Consider the following 17,861-nt stretch of genomic DNA (forward strand, 5'->3'; position numbering starts at 1 on the left):
ATTACAATATCAACTTGGAACATAATATGTATTAGGTACTCATAATATATACTTGAAGGCATACATTTTAATGAATGAAATGAAAGTCATGCCAGCACTCATTCACCACATAACAATCGAATTTATCTCAACATCTCATATCACAGCACCTAGTTGACTATCTCTCAGCCCAAAATGGTCCGTGGCCCGTGGCTCCGAAATTTCCTGGGCATACTATTAGCTATTACAGTGTTAGATGTTGGTGTTAGTGTTAAGGCGTTATTAGTCATGGTGTTGGTGTTATGTTGTGTTCCTCCTAACACAACAATGGCAATGCCGGGCCCAAAGGTCAAGATCGTCCGTGTTTTATGGCACATTCAATATTCAATTGAAAGGTTGTTGGCTACGAGGTACAAGGCAGGAAACAAATTCCTCCACGGGCACACCCATTATCAGAAATCAAACTCGAATTATCGAAGCAGTTAAAGACAAAATCTGATCAATGTAATAATGTAACGCTTTGTGTGATTGAAATTTGGGCATTATAAATATCTTGACATTTGGTTGGTTGTGGATGCACCAATAAAATTATTTATTTTATGTGTATACTTAACTAAAATATATTGGCTTAGTTCGTAAAATTACTTTATATTACCTTTTTCTAACATCTCCCATTTGAGGTTGCAGTATTTTTACTCATAAAATTTTAAATTGAGCCGCTATCAATAACAACCCTTACGTAGATGGCGATAAGGTTTAAATTCCCTCTTAACACAATCCGACTGTTTTGATTTATGCTAGAAAAAAACATGGCCAAAAAGTGCCTTTTATTTTATTTTGTTCATGTTCAGGCATAAATGTTTTTTTTTTCGATCATTTTATAAATAACTTTTACCACATTATACAATAAAATCATAACCGAAAATGGGTTCGTAAGTAGGAGATTTTGAACTTTAAAGCAGTTTTCATAGGCCTTTACATTATTTTTTTCTGGGCTTATAAAAAGACTTATCTAAAAAATGCTCGACTATTTCAAAGGCCAAGATGTATTCTACTCGCAGTATTTAATTAAAGCATCTGAAACATTTCTAGGCGACCAAATTTTCAAACCAAAAACACTAGATTTTGAATTACTACGTATGGCATCGCCTTAAAAACCACATATAAATAAATAGTAGGGTACTTACTTAATGTCTAAAATCTTTTTTAAATCGAATTACAATTACGATGTAAGTGTTTTTTGTTCTTTTTCTTTTGATTTCAATAATATTATTATATTTTAAAGAATAACCTAAAGTTCTGCAAATTAAGCTTGATTACAATTTGTGACAAAAAAACACTTATACGACTCATTTTAATTGCAATCATATGCGTAGCAGTGGCGTGCAGTGAATACAATATGAGAAAATGTTCCTTCCCTAAGAAAAACAACGTACTTATAAAGAGAAATTTAAACATAGTTGAAAAATAAAATAATTCCCTAAATTTCAAGGAAGCAGCTAAGAATTTGTGCACGGAGAAAAATGAGTATTCCTAATTTGTCAAAAATCTTTTAATATTATAGGTAATCCAGTTTTAAACGGGATTGTAGGCCGTTTCCTGATATACTTAGTAAATTTCTAATACATCAGAGCAAAAATGTACTACTGCTGCTAAATAATTATATTATTTATCACTGTAATTCTCGTGTCTCTTGTCTCTCCTAGTATTATGTGTCATTTTATTAGAGCTTATGTATAATTGTATATTATTATTTGTTTGGTTTTTTAATTGTACGTAACCTGTATTTAATTGCATTTTTACCTGTACGTTACAGTACGTAATTTTTATGCACTTGTAGATTTTTGTCTGTAAATTAATTAAGTGTGTAGAATTTTTGTTCTCACGTAAGTGAGAACATCTGTAAAACCCAGCATAAATAAATAAACTGAACACGTGTTGATGCACCGGCACCGACGAAATGTGGAAATAAGAGGATTTTTATAAAATAAAAAGTCACCTAGTTAAATATATTAATTATTAAGATTCTTAATTAGCAATAGGTACTCATTTTTCTCCGTGTACCTTGAGTCACATAGCAACGCACGCCGCTGATGTATGGTACGCACAATGTCGTATATTGCTTGAACATTGAAAATGACCTTGTATCTTAATGATTTAACAGCTAATCGTAACGTTTTCTATCTTAGCAACAATTAAAAGCCTGTTTTTAAGAAGTAGTAACTACATATCTACAACAGCCATAACAATATCTAACGCTAACCAGATAAATTACTTCCAATCTGTGAGTACCTTTTAATTAGTAAGTTAAATGGACGCTGAAATAATATATGTAATTCGTTGTCTGAACCTGGAATTTTAATGCATAATGAAATGAAACGCAAGCATGTTAGTATGGGCGGCTACCCCATTCTGCCGCCCTAAGGAATCCCGCCCATGGCACTCTTCCCGCCCTCCCCACCCACCCTCCCCGAAAGATAGACACACAATAAACACGCCAAGTATTATGATAATAAATTCTACCCTTAAAGTGCTATTATAATTGTACAAAAGTTTACGTAAATTTTTAAACAAATGATTTTTATATGAGACATATTTTTTGAACGTGAAACAGATTATATAGTCTCAGAAATAGAAAGATTGACACCTACCATATTGAATTGTGCATTTCATCTTTGCATTCCAAGGACGTTGTTAACAAATGCCATAGGTAGATGTAATCTTGTAGTTGCACTCACCTTAACAAAATCATTTACTTAGGTACTTGCTCAGTGATTATAAAATACCAATTACGAGTATAATTTTTTTTTTTTTTATTCTTTATTTTGGCTTTCACCCATTAAGAGTGATCTTGGCCATACATTACAACATTTTTCTTATTAATAAATACAACAAATTACAGGATAAAATTGACATGATTGACAAAACAACATTGATAAAACAACATAACATAACATAACGTAACATAAATAAACCAAACATAACATAAACATAACATAACATAAATATAACATAACATAAACATAGCATAAGCATAACATAACATAAACATAACATACTTAACATAAACGGTACAGAGCTGGTAACAGTAGATTATCACAAAATTATAAAAATAGGAACCTGTGTACAATATAAGTGGGCGCTTTTCGTTATTAAACCAAAGATGTTACTAAAATTCATTTTCTGTTATGTAGTGTATGTTCCTATTTTACAGAATTATGTTTGAAACATCAGTTTTAATTTTGAAAATTTAAACTTAAATTCGAAGGAAATTTGAATTCGTTGAACCAGATTTCACACAGAAATAACTAACGAACAGCCAACAGAATTATTGTATTATTGATTTATCAAAAAAATAACACTTTGGACGGGTTCTTTCGCAGAATTTGAATAATTCATCAAATTTCAAAGTTGATTTTCGAGTTCTGTGAAGGTTCTATCAATTATTGGTTCGATTAATTGTTCAAATTAAATTAATTAAATGAAATAACCCGTCCTTAGAGATACATGGGTATTTTTTTACACAGAACGTTTTGGGTACCAAAAGGAAAAGAAGAGAAAAGGAAAAAAAAGACAACACAAAAATCAACAAAACAAAACATTATCAAATAATATTTTAAAATATATTAAGTATTGTAACAAATAAAAAAAACGTAAACAAATATATCATAGGTAGGTACTTTATCGCCTGTCTGAATTCTTCAAACAATCGGTTCTAGTTTTGAAAATGACACATGAATTCAGAGCAAAATTGAGTTCATTGAACAAGATTAAATAATAACTAATAACTAACGCACATCACAGAAAACCAATATTAGTATGTTTGAATCTTTCTAATAATATTTAATGGCTCAAGTATCCACCATCCCCTAAATATAATCAGTGTTTTTCCGCCTATCACCCTTCTGGCTCCAGCCCTACATCGCGTGTCCGGCCGCCATGCGAAGGCTGTTTGGCTAAAAAACAGCCCCGGAGATTTGCTCCGGCTGGGCAGGGCCTCTCCCAGTTTTACGACGCGATCAGATTAATCTAGTGTTACGCCGAAATTCGATTAGGCTTTAATGGAATTAGATCCGCCCTCGTGTGAATAATAGCAATCACTCTCAATATAACATACAGCCAATGGCGACTAGCCACACTCTCCGCTTAATTACAAATACCTATCCTCCTTATAAAAATTTTCCAAAAGCCACGAATCTGTACCGCTTTTCCACTTCATTATTTGATATCTAGTCAGTGTCCGATTCAATAATTCTTTATACTATTCTGGTATACACGGTTTATTATTTTGAATACGCGGTTGGTAAGTGTACGCGGCAGTGTTTTTGGACAAATTCGTGCACGCTTACCCTGTGCTTTTTCCTCAATTCTGTAGTTATTTGAGTCACCTTGAAGCAAATCGTATTTGTCATGGGTTTCTTAATTGTTTGGCCCCTACTACCGATGTGTGCTATTGTGTCAGAACGGTGTGGTATATGACAATATTTTTTGATAACATAATGCTATGTAGTTTCGCAGGTGGGAGAGTCAGTTTTCATGCATATAACCATTAATCCGTTTTTTTTTTGTGTGGTGGGTCAAGTATGCAGGAGTAAGCGTAAGTAGTTATGTGTATGCTTACATTTACCCTAATACATAAAAAAATTTGAAGCATATTAATATTTCATCTCCTATTTAATTTCTACAGTGAAATATTATATATAGGTATTTTAGAATGCACAGGGAATTCGGACAAAAAACGCAGAAAGTACATTGCGTACACTTACACTACGATGTGCGTATACTTACCCCACATATGGGTCAAGTGTACGCAATCGACCAGAATGTTAACTTTTTGATTTATAGACGTCATGAGGACTTTTTCTTTGAGATACCTTAATAAACAAAAAAGGAATGAAATATCTAAGGACTTTTGATAAAAACATCTCTAAAATCCTTCAAAAATCCGATAAAAGGACCATACAAACGTCCCACTACATAGAACCAATGAAACAATATTATTAAAACTCAACCCTCGAACTTACACTATGGTGTGCGTATACTTACCCCACATATGGGTCAAGTGTACGCGATCGACCAGAATGTTAACTTTTTGATTTATAGACCTTATGAGGATTTTTCTTTGAGATACCTTAATAAACAAAAAAGGAATATCTAAAGCCTTTTAATAAAAACATGTCTAAAATCCTTCAAAAATCCGATAAAAGGACTATACAAACGTCCCACTACATAGAGCCAATGAGACAATATTATTAAAATTCAACCCTCGGAAGGGATCTCAAAATGTTGACATTGAAATTATCTCCGTTCTGGACAAAAATATTTTTTTTACTGCTGTGATAAAATGTTTAAATCAATTTATAACATTTTTATGGTAAATTATGTATATATTTGGGTTATGACTAGACGACCTTTGGGCAATGCCAGTCCTCCGTTATGGAGGTCGTAATACCTACAATCTTAATGTACAAAGTGTATTAATGTATGTTACAAAGTTTGGTGTGTTTATTATTAAAAGATCACAAGTTAATAGGCTAGATTATACAAAGTACATTTATGTACTTTTGAACAGTATTAGCAACGTTGACTCTTTTTAAGGCGATGCACTACGTCGTGTAATATTTTAAATTGAGCCGCTATCAATAACAACCCTTACGTAGATGGCGATAAGGTTTAAATTCCCGCTTAACACCATCCACCTGTTTTGATTTATACAAGAAAAAAACATATTTATTTTGTGAATGTTCAGGCATAAATATTAAATTTTTTTTCGATCATTTTATAAATAACTTAATTTGCTACACTATACAATAAAATCGTAACCGAAAATGGGTTCGTAAGTAGGAGATTTTGAACTTTAAAGCAGTTTTCATAGGTCTTATACATTATTTTTTTATGGGCTTATAAAAAGACTGATCTAAAAAATACTCGATTATTTCAAAGGCCAAGATGTATTCTACTCGCAGTATTTAATTAAAGCATCTGAAACATTTATAGGCGACCAAATTTTCAAACCAAAAACACATGATTTTGCATTACTATGTATGGCATCGCCTTAAAGCCGGTGACTGAAAAATTGTCGCGCAAGCGGTTTTCAATAATTAAAAAATACTCCCGAATTAATAAATTACTTACAATCTAGGCTGGACTTTGAAGTCATTACGTTATTTTATTTGCAAATAAGTATATACAGTTATGATAAAATTTTGAGATTAAATGGAAGGATCCGTAAATACAATAGATTTCAGGTTAATCCTCCAAAGCTTATCAAATCATTATCGAGTGTGAGCAGAGTTGTTTAACATTATGAGAACGAAGCGATTTCATGACAATTTGTTTCGGTTTTATGTTTCATAATCTCCAAGCACAAAGCATAAGTTCACCAGCAGGTTGTATAGATCCACCTTACAACATTTATCGATAGCGGCAGATTCAATACAATCTCTTTCGTCCAACGGATACTAGATACAAGATACCCACGTGGGCATTAATATTCTATATTTCACAAATGGTTTTTTATCAGGCCATCGAATCAATACTGCCGAAGAGCCGGGACCCCACATTGTATGCAAATCAGCCGGGGTCGGCGGTACAATGACGAAAACAATTTGTTACAGTCGAATAGAGTTTTTTTAGTGTCTGAGATATCATCAACACGATGACAGTTTACACCACAAAGGAGATGGGATGACTTGCAGCATCATTGACAGATGGATGGTACAGCGGACACGAGCCAGAACACCACAGTCAGCAGTCAGGACCGCCGACACAAAAAAAACTTCAATTGATTTTGTACCTACACCAATAATGTATTAACGATGGCACCTTCACCTCTCGTAGAAACTGTGATTCTGTTTTAATAATTTTAGAAATTATGTAGGTATATGTATACATAGCGTACTTTTTACAGCTAAGCGGAACGTCTGACTACATTATTACGCATGATGTATGATGACCAAACCTCATGCATCCTATTCGTGCAAGGAGAACAAAAGTATTGCTAATTTATTAAAAACCTCTTATAATTTTTGTTCATCCGGTTAAAAACGGGACTGCGTGACAATTCCTGATAATATTTTAGTAAATTCTAAATAGTATCGGAACACGTTTTCATACACCTGTGTCTGTTTTAATAATATATAATGACGAAATGCGATAATATTTTTATGAACACTTGTTCCGTCATCGTGAAAATTTATTGGTATTTTACTAATGTTTATCGGGAAACCTATCAATTATTCGTTAAGGGCATGCAATCTCGTTTTTAACTGGATAACAAATAATTCTTAATAAATCATCAATATTTTTAATCAGTAATTTTTCTCCGTGTACGACCAATTTATTTAAGTTTTAAATTAAAAATAATTAATACCTTCCAAAACCATGTGCTAGCTAAAGTGAAAGAAAAAAAAATCGATTTGGCTCACTTAATTAGATATACAATATTAGGGTTATATGTAAAAAAGATAAATAACTCTTTTCGAAAGTCCAACGCTTTTATGTACCTAGTCTCCAGGTAAAAAAATTGGAATTGTTTGCATGAAAAAAAATCTTACATGGACAAAATATGTTTATAAAGTAATGGAATTAAATTTTTTTTTATTCTTTTTTACTTTACCATCACGTATATTACCTCTCAAATCAATGAACTTTATACCCGGACATCCTGAAGGTAGATATATACTCGGCATCACAAAAATCGCATCTATTACAAAATCTTATGAGACAACAAAACTATCGTCTCTTTAGTATATGCAGCGTCGTCGCCCTGATCCACACCTCCGGATGAAGCCACTAGTCTTTTGAAAGCGTTGGAAAACCCATCGAACGGCAAAACGGCTTGAGTTTAGTTGCCTAGCAACATCACACTGTCGCATCCCTGATTGCAGTAGTGCCACCACTTGAGCGGCATCGTCAGCAGTGATGTCCATTTTAAGGGGTTGTTTTGTAGCGCAGATATGTTACGAGGAGAAAATTTAATCTGAAGATTTCATTTGATCTGAGAAGGTTAATTATTATTCAATGGGTATTACGCATTTGAAAAACAGGACAAGAACCAAAGGTTGCATTCTCTTCCTCCCTTTGCACACATAAATAGGTACCTATTCGTTTTCAAAAATATTCTGTGGATCGTTAAAACAATTCACTACTATTTCAATCAATTGACAATGCTTTTAAGTAAAAAAATAAGGATTAAAAAAGGTTTGCTACTACCCGAAGAAAAATGAGTATTAAAATCTTGTTAAAAACGGGATAGCATGCCGTTTTGAATTAAAATTTTAGTACATTAATACGTCTGAATGCGTGTTCATGCACCTGCGTTTATCTCGACAGTCCACAGTGACGAAATGCGAACTTATTAGAATTTTATATGAACACGTGTTGCGACATCGCCATAACGATTAACAATAATCTCTGATTACTATGAAATCTGTCATTTCATTCGTTAAAGGCCTGCAGTCCCGTTTACAACCCGAATACGAATAATTTGAAGAGAAATTAGCAATATTTTATATGAGTAAGTTTTCCCCCGTACCAAAACAATATGTGAACTGTGCCACTGATTTGATGCTCAAAAAGATTGTCCCTAGATACATTATTTCTACTACTCTAGGTACTATTACAAAAAACAAACCACCTGAATTGGTCGAATATTCGATAACATTGAATATAAAAATTGCACGCTTCACAATTCTTCACATTCTATTATGGAGCTGATCTTTTCATGCCGGGAGTGCATGAACTAACGGGTCTTTATCATATTACTAGGGCAGCGTCCCTAGGGCGGTGCAGGGCGGCACGGGGCGGTGTTGGGCGGGGTGGGCGGCATGGGGCGGGAGAGGCGGAGTGAGTCGACGCAGGGCGGAATTTTTGGGATGTACTGGGACACCGGACGGGCCTCGGGCGGTGAAAAGTTAAACATTAAAATATTACATATTTTGGCAGCGTATCGTGAGATTAATAAAATGTTGATATTTTTTGAAGAATGTTTAACTACCTACCTACTTATGTCAAATAACTTTAGGGTATTCACAAGTGTATTACACAGTTTGTGAAACCCAGCTCAAAGGTGATGCAACAATATTTTTTGTAGATAATTCAAATTTACATATTAGTAAAAATTACAAATAAATCTAAAACATGTTTGTGGACAATGTCACATCCCATCGACCCGATATCCCTAAGCGGTAACTCGGGAATTTTGTCAAATGCAAACGAAATCTTTTACAAAATAAACTGATTTCAGTGCGAGCAATCTCTCGGTTATCATTTTTATAGTAGATATTTTCTAGTAATATTATTTTCTAGAAAAGATATTTTATAGAAAACTGTCCACGAGTTGGACGAGAAGAATTTTTTAATAGAAAACTTACTGATAGAAATTATTGCTAATTTATTAAAAATCGGACGGCGGAAAACGTGTTCATAAAAATAAAAAAATTGTTGCATTTCATTATTATATTTATCGGGAAAAACGCAGTTGCATGAACACGTGTTCCGATATATTCTGAATGGACTACAGGAATGCCATCACGTTTTTAACAGGATTTAAATAAATCAGTCGCACTCATTTTTCTCCGTGTAGGTACACGATTATAATTAAAACACCTTTTCAGTTTTCCAAATAAAAGCAGCTACCTGCTTTCCACCACCTTCAATTTATTACAGGAAGGTTGCTATGTTAAAATAATATTACAGGGATCCCACTATAGAGTTCCTACACAGGCTTCACAGGCTTTTCCTTTATCTACGTGGATATACGCCCGTAGCCACTTATTGGGTACCTACCTCCCTTCCGTAGACACCTTACCAACCTACCCTTTGCCTGGGGCTTTAGTTCATATCAAACGATTATTTGTAAATTACCTACCTGTATGTTATGAAAATACAATACACAAAATACTATCAAATTTTAATAAGAGGCAAATCTGTGCATATATTTTGTAACCCAGAAAACAAAATAATTAATTAAACATCTTAATTATTAATAATTAAACATCTCGGTTGAGCATGCACAATTCAAAGTGAGCGTTTTTAGTTTCTAGTACATATATTAAGGTAGGTGTAGGTACAGTTATGATTTAGCCATATTTAATTATCTACACAACAAAATATCTATTCTCTAGGCAATTTAGCATTTGGTTAACAAGAAATAAAACCTCTTCAAAAGTTAATCGCCCACCATTTTTTTTTCTTAAGGGTAAACGTAACGTACGTTTGTATGCGTTCATAGATAGAGTGAATATAATTATTTCACGAAAATACGAATCAATATTTTTGTCGGTATAAAAACTCAATTAGATATCTTATTAAATCACCAATACAAAAGGAGGAAACAATAATAAAATGTATCTTAATATTTTAAAGCATAACTTGAAAAAGGTGTATTTTCATAAAATAATTAAATGCACGCCATCTATGAACTCGTAGATTATAACGTACTTTACGTTTACCCTTAACGAAATGAATTCATCGCCCATCTGGGTATGTTTGTGCCAACTTACTGATCTATGATAATTTTTCTTATTTTATTTTTCTTTAAAGTATTATCCCGTTAAATTACAATTAAGCAGTTTGTTAACAGGATGTACCTACATGTTCAATGTAAATATGTGTACATAATACCTATTATCATTTTAAATACATGTAGGATAACGAAATTTTTTAAAAATATTTATTTTAAGGGATCAGAAGGATTTATAGGCCCTGTTAGAAGTTCTACCGAGCCGAACCCTCTGATATGAAAATATCTGGAGTCGGTGAATTATTTTCCCATTTCATCTCTGGTGAGTTGACGTGTTGTTCTTGTATTGTTTTGTATTTATTTTGCTTATATAATGCACTTGCATAATTTTGATTGACAAGATGATCATTTGTGGAAAAGTGTGTGGAAGGGTTTAGTTTTTCCCATGGGGAAGATTTAACCCGGACTTAAAATTGGAAAATAAAAAATAAAATTGTTAAAACTAATACCTAAGATATTCAGATTATTATTAATGGCACACATTGTCTAAAATAACGCTAAATCTACACGCTAATAAACAACAACTATTGATTGATAATGATAATTATGATTAGTATAAAGTATTTCTACTTATGAGCAATCTTTTCAGCACATTTCTGAATCTATTTGAAAATTAACAATTTTTTTATGTTACTAGTAACATGTTGAACATTTTGGGCACGTTATATTCTAGGTTAATCTTTCCATGAATTAGAAACTTACCTTCATTTTCGTAGCTTTTCAGTGAGTTGCCATTGGGATGAACATCGTTTCCTATCAAATTAAAATAGGCATTATAATATTTTGGCGCGTTTTGGTTGCTTACCACACTATAACGTAAATAAAATTGCGTTAATTCTCTCCTTGTTGTCTTACTACAGTGTAGGTAGGCTACTTTGCCTTCCCGCAGAACGCAGCCTCAGCCCGGTATAAATCCGACCTCTACTCCTTTTGCTGTAAAGCTTTCTCACCCTTATTAATGGGCAGCCTGAGGTTAACAGGCGCACCGGCTGCTGAATATAAAGGTGGGAAAACGCCGTATAAAAATGTTCTCTCTGAACAAGTTTTTGGAAAAATTTTGGAAAAACATAAAAATTAATGTTGGATATTTATTTCGCCTACGCGGTAGGTAGGGATTTTCTACACAGCACTTTACAACATAGGAAATGTGAGGAAGGTATTTAATTAAAATTGTTGCGATAATATTGTCCTTCTGAAGAAATACCTTTTAACAGAAATCTTTTAAACAGTATACGATAGATGTATATACATATGTTGGAATAACTTAATGAGTAAAACCTCAAATTGTAATATTTATTTATTGAAGATAATATTAGCGATTTTGAAAGAGAAAAATCAGAAAAAGATAAGTTCGCATTTAGGACTTGAATCCAGGATCTTGGCCTTGCCGGGGCGTTGTAAGGCCTAGGTTTCGGGTTCGAGTCTTAGATGCGACCGTATATTTTTGTAATTTTTCTGTTTCAAATTTTCGTTTGCGTTAACGTTATTTTAATCAAAAAATTATCGACATGTCTCGGGACCAAAGGTTCCATCACCGGGAGACGAAGTATACTGAATACAGTGAATACTGTATAGGCATATAAGAATAGACAAACATATTTTTGATTGATACATCAGCTGTATTCTTTTATAAAAATGTATTCGAGCACGGGTTCCGACATTATGCTAATGTATTCGAAAACTACTAAAATTACATCAGAAGACCTGTTTATTAATTTGTTAAAGACCTGCAATCTCGTTTTTAACCGGATTATCAATCATTAATTTGAAGAGATTCTTAATAAATTATCAATATTCGGAATCATGAATGTTTCTCTGTGTATATGTCATGTTGGTTGGATGTTAAGTCGAAGAGTTTATAACGAAAGATTACACAAATATTAATGGTAGCTGATATGTAGATATATTGTATAGGTACAGAGAACCTATCTGTCATATTTTTTTATATTTATGTTTTGGTTCATCTCACAGAGATCCTCGAAGCAAATGAGTAGCCAACCCAACCCTTCAATCCGTTAATTTTTTGTCTCAATCTCAAGTCCTGGCGATGAGGTAAGCACTGGAGAAGAAGTTTTGGTGGTAGCGCCAGAGTGGACCATTAAGTGACCCGGTGATTGCATTGGGACGGTACCTACCCGGGGCTATTAGCGGTAAGTGGGACTAAGAGCCGGTCCTCAAGGAGATGGTGGCAGACATTGGTATAGTTGCAAGTCACTCGGGAGCCGCCAATAGACCAAGGATCATTTTATGGAGTGTATTGTTTAGGGATTCAAGTTGAACGGGAGCCAAATTGTGGCGAATCATTCGGTTCTGTTTGCTCGTCGATTTTTACGATTTTTACCTACGAAGTACGGAGAAGATTGATTTTTACATTAAACTATCGGAAATTATAATCTACCTATCTATGTTTTGGCTACCTACTTAGGTAAATATTAAAAATGCCTAATTAATAAAACATCTTCAATCGATAGCGAATTTTCATTGTGAATGATTTACAGTATTCGATTTTTAAATTCAATAATATATCTATAGGTAAGTAGGTACCTACTATATATTTAATTTCTTATTTATATTTCAAGTTGGGAATTCACCTGCCTTATTCAATTAGGTGCGTAATCTTAGTAAAACACTTGTGGAAACTAAAATCGGTAGGTAGGTACCTAATCGGTAATCCAAAAATTTGAATCCTGTCCAGGTAGGTAGTTACATAGGTACCTACCTCGTAGTCCAAGCTTAGGTACATAGGTATATATTTATTTAATACCTACATCGATGGCCAAGGGCACACATGTGCTATGTACAGTTTTAAGCAAATATTCTGTTTATTTTTTTTTTTGCTTTAGGTACATCTTATAATTATCCTGTAGTATTCTTATAAATTGAATTGTCAAATTGTTATTATTCCTTGTTTCACAGAACTCAATTTTCATATTATTTGGCCAAATGGGTAAAAAATAAAAAAATATATATTCAAGTTATTATTACATTATGGACCAGATTTTTACAATACAATTAATTACAGAACTGAAAGAGAACTTTAACAGAACCTCAATATCAACTTTGAAATTTTATGAATTGGCCCTTAGTTACTTACGTTAGTTTATAAAATTGAAGCTGTTACTTTTTCACTGTTGCCTAAATATTGTTTAAAAAATATATACCTAGGTATACCTATTTCACGTTTTTGGAAATGGCGACATTAATTTCCATTTACCATTTTATTTCCCCTTGCTGTGCATTTATCAAGATAGGATTTTGTTTAAGATTAAATAATTATTAAAGAAGAAGATAATAGGTATGATCTAAACGGAACGTGAAACAGAACAAGACATAGAAAAATAAAAAAAGGTAACGGTCCCAACTGGGAATCAAGCACAGGATAGAGATCCTGGATTCGATTAAGACAGAGTTATTAACGGGACAACGCCTTTAACCACTTAGACATTGGGACCTAATTTAATGTCAACAATTAGGTCTCAATGTCCGAGCGTTTAGAGGCTTTCCTTCCGTTGTTTTTAAAGATCCTGGGTTCGATTCCCAGTTGAGATCGTTACCTTTTTATTTTTCTTGTTCTGTTTCATTTTTATTTTAGATTTATTAGTAGATATAATCTTCTTCTTCAATGGCACATCATATTTATAAAAAAAAACCTTCAACATGTATTAAAAAAGGTAATTCCAAAAAAAAAAATAACGTGTTTGTTTTCAATCGAAACATTTCGCAATTACCTAAACTTTTTAGATAAAATTCTTATTTGATTTCAATACGAAAATTCTACAAATTCACGATGATAAATACTCGTACATACCTACGTGTCGTTTGCGCTAAGTACGCAAATATATTTACTGTCAGTATATTTTTATTTAAACCGTCTTCGAATCAACCAACAACCCATTCAAAGCTCATCCATCTCTTGTCGGGAAGTATGACCTAATCCGCCCCCCTCCCGGTCGATTGCCGCGAACCGGTTTGAGCGCCCCTCCCGGCCGGCAGGGGCGGGGCGGCCCGCCATTGGCCGGGCCCGCCCCCGGACCGCGGCTCCCCGCGCGACACCCCTGCCGACCCGCACCCACGACCAGTGACGGCGCTATCAATCAGTACTATCCGAGGAGGCGTGCGGAACGTTTGTTATCGCGACAACATCAGCTGTCACAATACGGACAATGTAGACAATCGTTTTATTTAAACTTTTTGTTCAACGAATCAATCACACACATTTATTAAAAAAAATATTAGTGATCAGTGATAAAAAAAATTCTTATTGGACTTATGATAAAAGCTCGCAAAATGACTTTTTGGCTTTACCACATTGTTTAGAAGTGATCTTATTTCATTGGGAAATAAAAAGCTTTTCGGTGTTCCGGTGTGAACTTCAGACCGGATGTCATCCCAATAGTGTGAAGCTGCCATCATGATTACCGACATGAGTCCGGCGGGATTGTATTCTCAAGTGCCGGCCATGACCAATATTAAATCAATTGTAAGTACCTACCTATTAGATAATACACAAACTACATACCTGTACAACGGACACGAAACCTATTAGGTGTCTTCTAAATTTTGACTTAACCTATGTAGATGAGTTTTAAAGCTTCAAAACATGTTACATTAATGAATGCTGAAAAGGCTAACTTAACTAATTCCCTATCACAGATTATGGAATTAACTTTGTTTCAACGATTATTCCAATAAATAACTATTTACATGAACAAAAATTAAGTAATTTATGGGTAGATATTTAGATTGAAACGAAATATAAAAAAGTCCAAAATGGCGGCAAACGGATCGTTTTATAAGCAAAATTTTAATTGAATTATAATGCATCATCATTTACCATCTAGCCGACGTACTTTGTTGTTCCTAGTATTAATTAAGTTGAAATGAAGCGTAATTTCCATAATGTATGCCTATTAAAAGTGCGACGGTTAGGAAAATATATACGAAAAAAATGTGACTCTTAAAAGATAAATGTGCAAAAGAAACAAAATTTACCGAGTGCTTCAAAATGTATTCTGCTGCTCTTTCCATTCAAATCGCTAAGGACGTTTTAGTTCCGCTCTCCAATAAATTCGCGACGGATTTGGTAACAGGATAATGCTAAACTTAAAAGTACTCTCTCGGCTGAGGGTTGTGAGCATCCCCGGACCGTCTAGCTCCAAGGATCCGGACACCCTGTGGAGTGTCGTACAAAGGGCACCGCTAAACACCCAAAACCAACAAAGGCCCTTTGTATCGGCCCAATAGGGCCAAGTACAGAACCTTTACAAAAGCCTTGCTGTGCCGCTTGTGTTGGCTTTGCTCTTTTCTGGGTTGCGCCTTTGGTCTTCTCTTCCTTTATCTTTATCGCTGATCTTCTATTTATGGAGGATGTTTCCGAGATCCTGTCAACAAGTCCATTTTCAGCACCCAAAGATTGGATGATGTGATGATGGCTTTTGTGTTGTTCGAAGTGTAATTTTGTGTCGCATTTGATGGGCACAAAGGAAGCGGTTTTACAGTGTGTGAATAATGAATTTATAGAGACTTGCCGCTTGATGGGTCAAAGTGTTCTCCTAACATTTTTTTAAAAGTAACTACCCATATCCTGAATGCTTTTGTGTTTTCAACAATTAACAAAACCTTCCTATCTAACTTTCGCAAAAGCCCTAAGTGTGAACTTACTTGTAATAATCACCTATGATAGGTATTTGATCAAATTTTTGTTTCCGTCGGTAGTAAATTGTGAAATTTTATTCATTAAAACAGCATTAACAAAAAGATATCGGGTATCCATGTTTCATTAATATGTTTAGTTCTAAGATGTGCCTACCTACCTACCTACATTCCAACTTACCTAACTAGATAGATCAGCAAACTATAGGTAGGTAAATCCAGCTTTTAACGTCATGATTCTCATTTGGATTCCCTCTCCCCGCCATTAGGCTCTCTAAACATGTCCTAATCCGCACCCCATCCCTTGCAATAAATCCCCGAGAGGTCCACAAAGTGAGCAGCGCATAATGCACTCCCTTGGAGCTAGATTAAGGGTAGGCACCTAACAGAAGGGCGAATTAAAGCCATCCACCACAAAAGAGCGGTCCCGTGCTCCTTGTAGGGCAGAATATATTTAGTGAAAGACAAAGGCAAGCCATGGTGAGAGTGGCCAACCTAAAAGGTAATAAGGGTTTAGCCTGATCTTTGGCTTGGTAGTGGTAGTTCCTACCGACCCATAATTTTGTTTATTAAAGGTTTTTTTCGTTCTTCGAGTTAAAACATGATTCGAAAAAAGAATATTTAGAACATTTTTCGTCATAGATTTGTGTAGGTAGGTATTTCTAAACGAGACCAGAAATGTTTGCACCCTCCGACAGAAAATCTGAATATTTCCGTCCGTGATTTATTAGCCGATTTAAAATTGGCGACAAATTTGAGCGACACGTGTTTGGCGACAATATTTCCACGTTGGAACAGTTAATTCTTTGTGTCGACAGAGCGACGTTGATAATAATAGCGGGGTATTTGGCAGTTTGTTCACAATGGCCGTACACGGGGTTGACATGACGTTTTGAAGAGGGATTACCACCGCTTTTAGAATTTACAGTTTTTGGTGCAAATCAATTTGTTCAAATTATGCCTCTTATTAAATGACTTTGATAAACCCGAGTATATTTTTAAATTGGAAATCTCATCAAAGGGGTTTAACAAAAGAGAGAAAAACTATAATATTTAATTATTAAATTTCTATCGTATCTTTTACTGATTTTTCTGTTCTAAATTTTCATTTAAAAATCGCTAATATTGACTTCAATAATTTAACCATTGTGTTCAGTGTCAACAAAACCCTTTGCAAGTAAAAATATGCAAAAAACCATTTCAAAGTTTTTTATAATTGTTTTTTCTATGTGTAAATTTGTAGGTGATAAATAAAAGTTTTTCTACCAATGAAAAGCAATTAGATTTTTCAAATTTATATTTGCAGTAGGTAGTCAGAATACCCGCTATTGATAAACCCTATGCATAACTTACAAATTTAAAATTTAAATCTTGGAAATATTAGATTCAATTAGACAAGAAGATCTAAAAATTCTTGGAAAAATTGTTACTCCATTCATACAACTTCATTCGTGCATACAATAAATTTGACGTTTATCCCGATTAAGATCTCAAATTGCGCTTTTTCTACAAGATTTGCATTCTTCAATCTGCCTCAAGAGTTCTTCACACGCCATATAAGTTGAGTATTTCTCTCTCTCTCTTCGCAAGTTGTCCATTTCCGTTTACAACACAATGCGAACAAAGAACTGTTGACGTACCAACTCGAAAACGGATATGTAAGCTTATCAAAATCCGCACAATGGAGTTGCAAAGAGATGAACGA

The 17,861-nt window shown here is 34.1% G+C and overlaps 1 protein-coding gene across 4 annotated transcripts in view; it reads left to right on the forward strand.

The window, feature by feature from the left end:
- The window catches only part of Sp1 (transcription factor Sp8), a 104,638-nt gene that overhangs the window by 23,306 nt on the left and 63,471 nt on the right, over positions 1-17,861 (forward strand). The window contains exon 1 of one of the 4 annotated variants that reach the window (XM_089634378.1): positions 14,625-14,984. The exons of the other annotated variants lie outside the window; for them this stretch is intronic. Coding sequence (XP_089490504.1) covers positions 14,916-14,984 — 69 coding nt within the window. The 5' untranslated portion in view covers positions 14,625-14,915. Of the gene's footprint in view, positions 1-14,624; positions 14,985-17,861 lie in introns of those variants that run through there. 4 annotated transcript variants of the gene reach the window in all.

This window comes from Hesperophylax consimilis, chromosome 8 (genome assembly GCF_061612785.1).
Source record: "Hesperophylax consimilis isolate HC1 chromosome 8, BYU_Hcon_1.0, whole genome shotgun sequence".
In the NCBI taxonomy this organism is placed as follows: domain Eukaryota; kingdom Metazoa; phylum Arthropoda; class Insecta; order Trichoptera; family Limnephilidae; genus Hesperophylax; species Hesperophylax consimilis.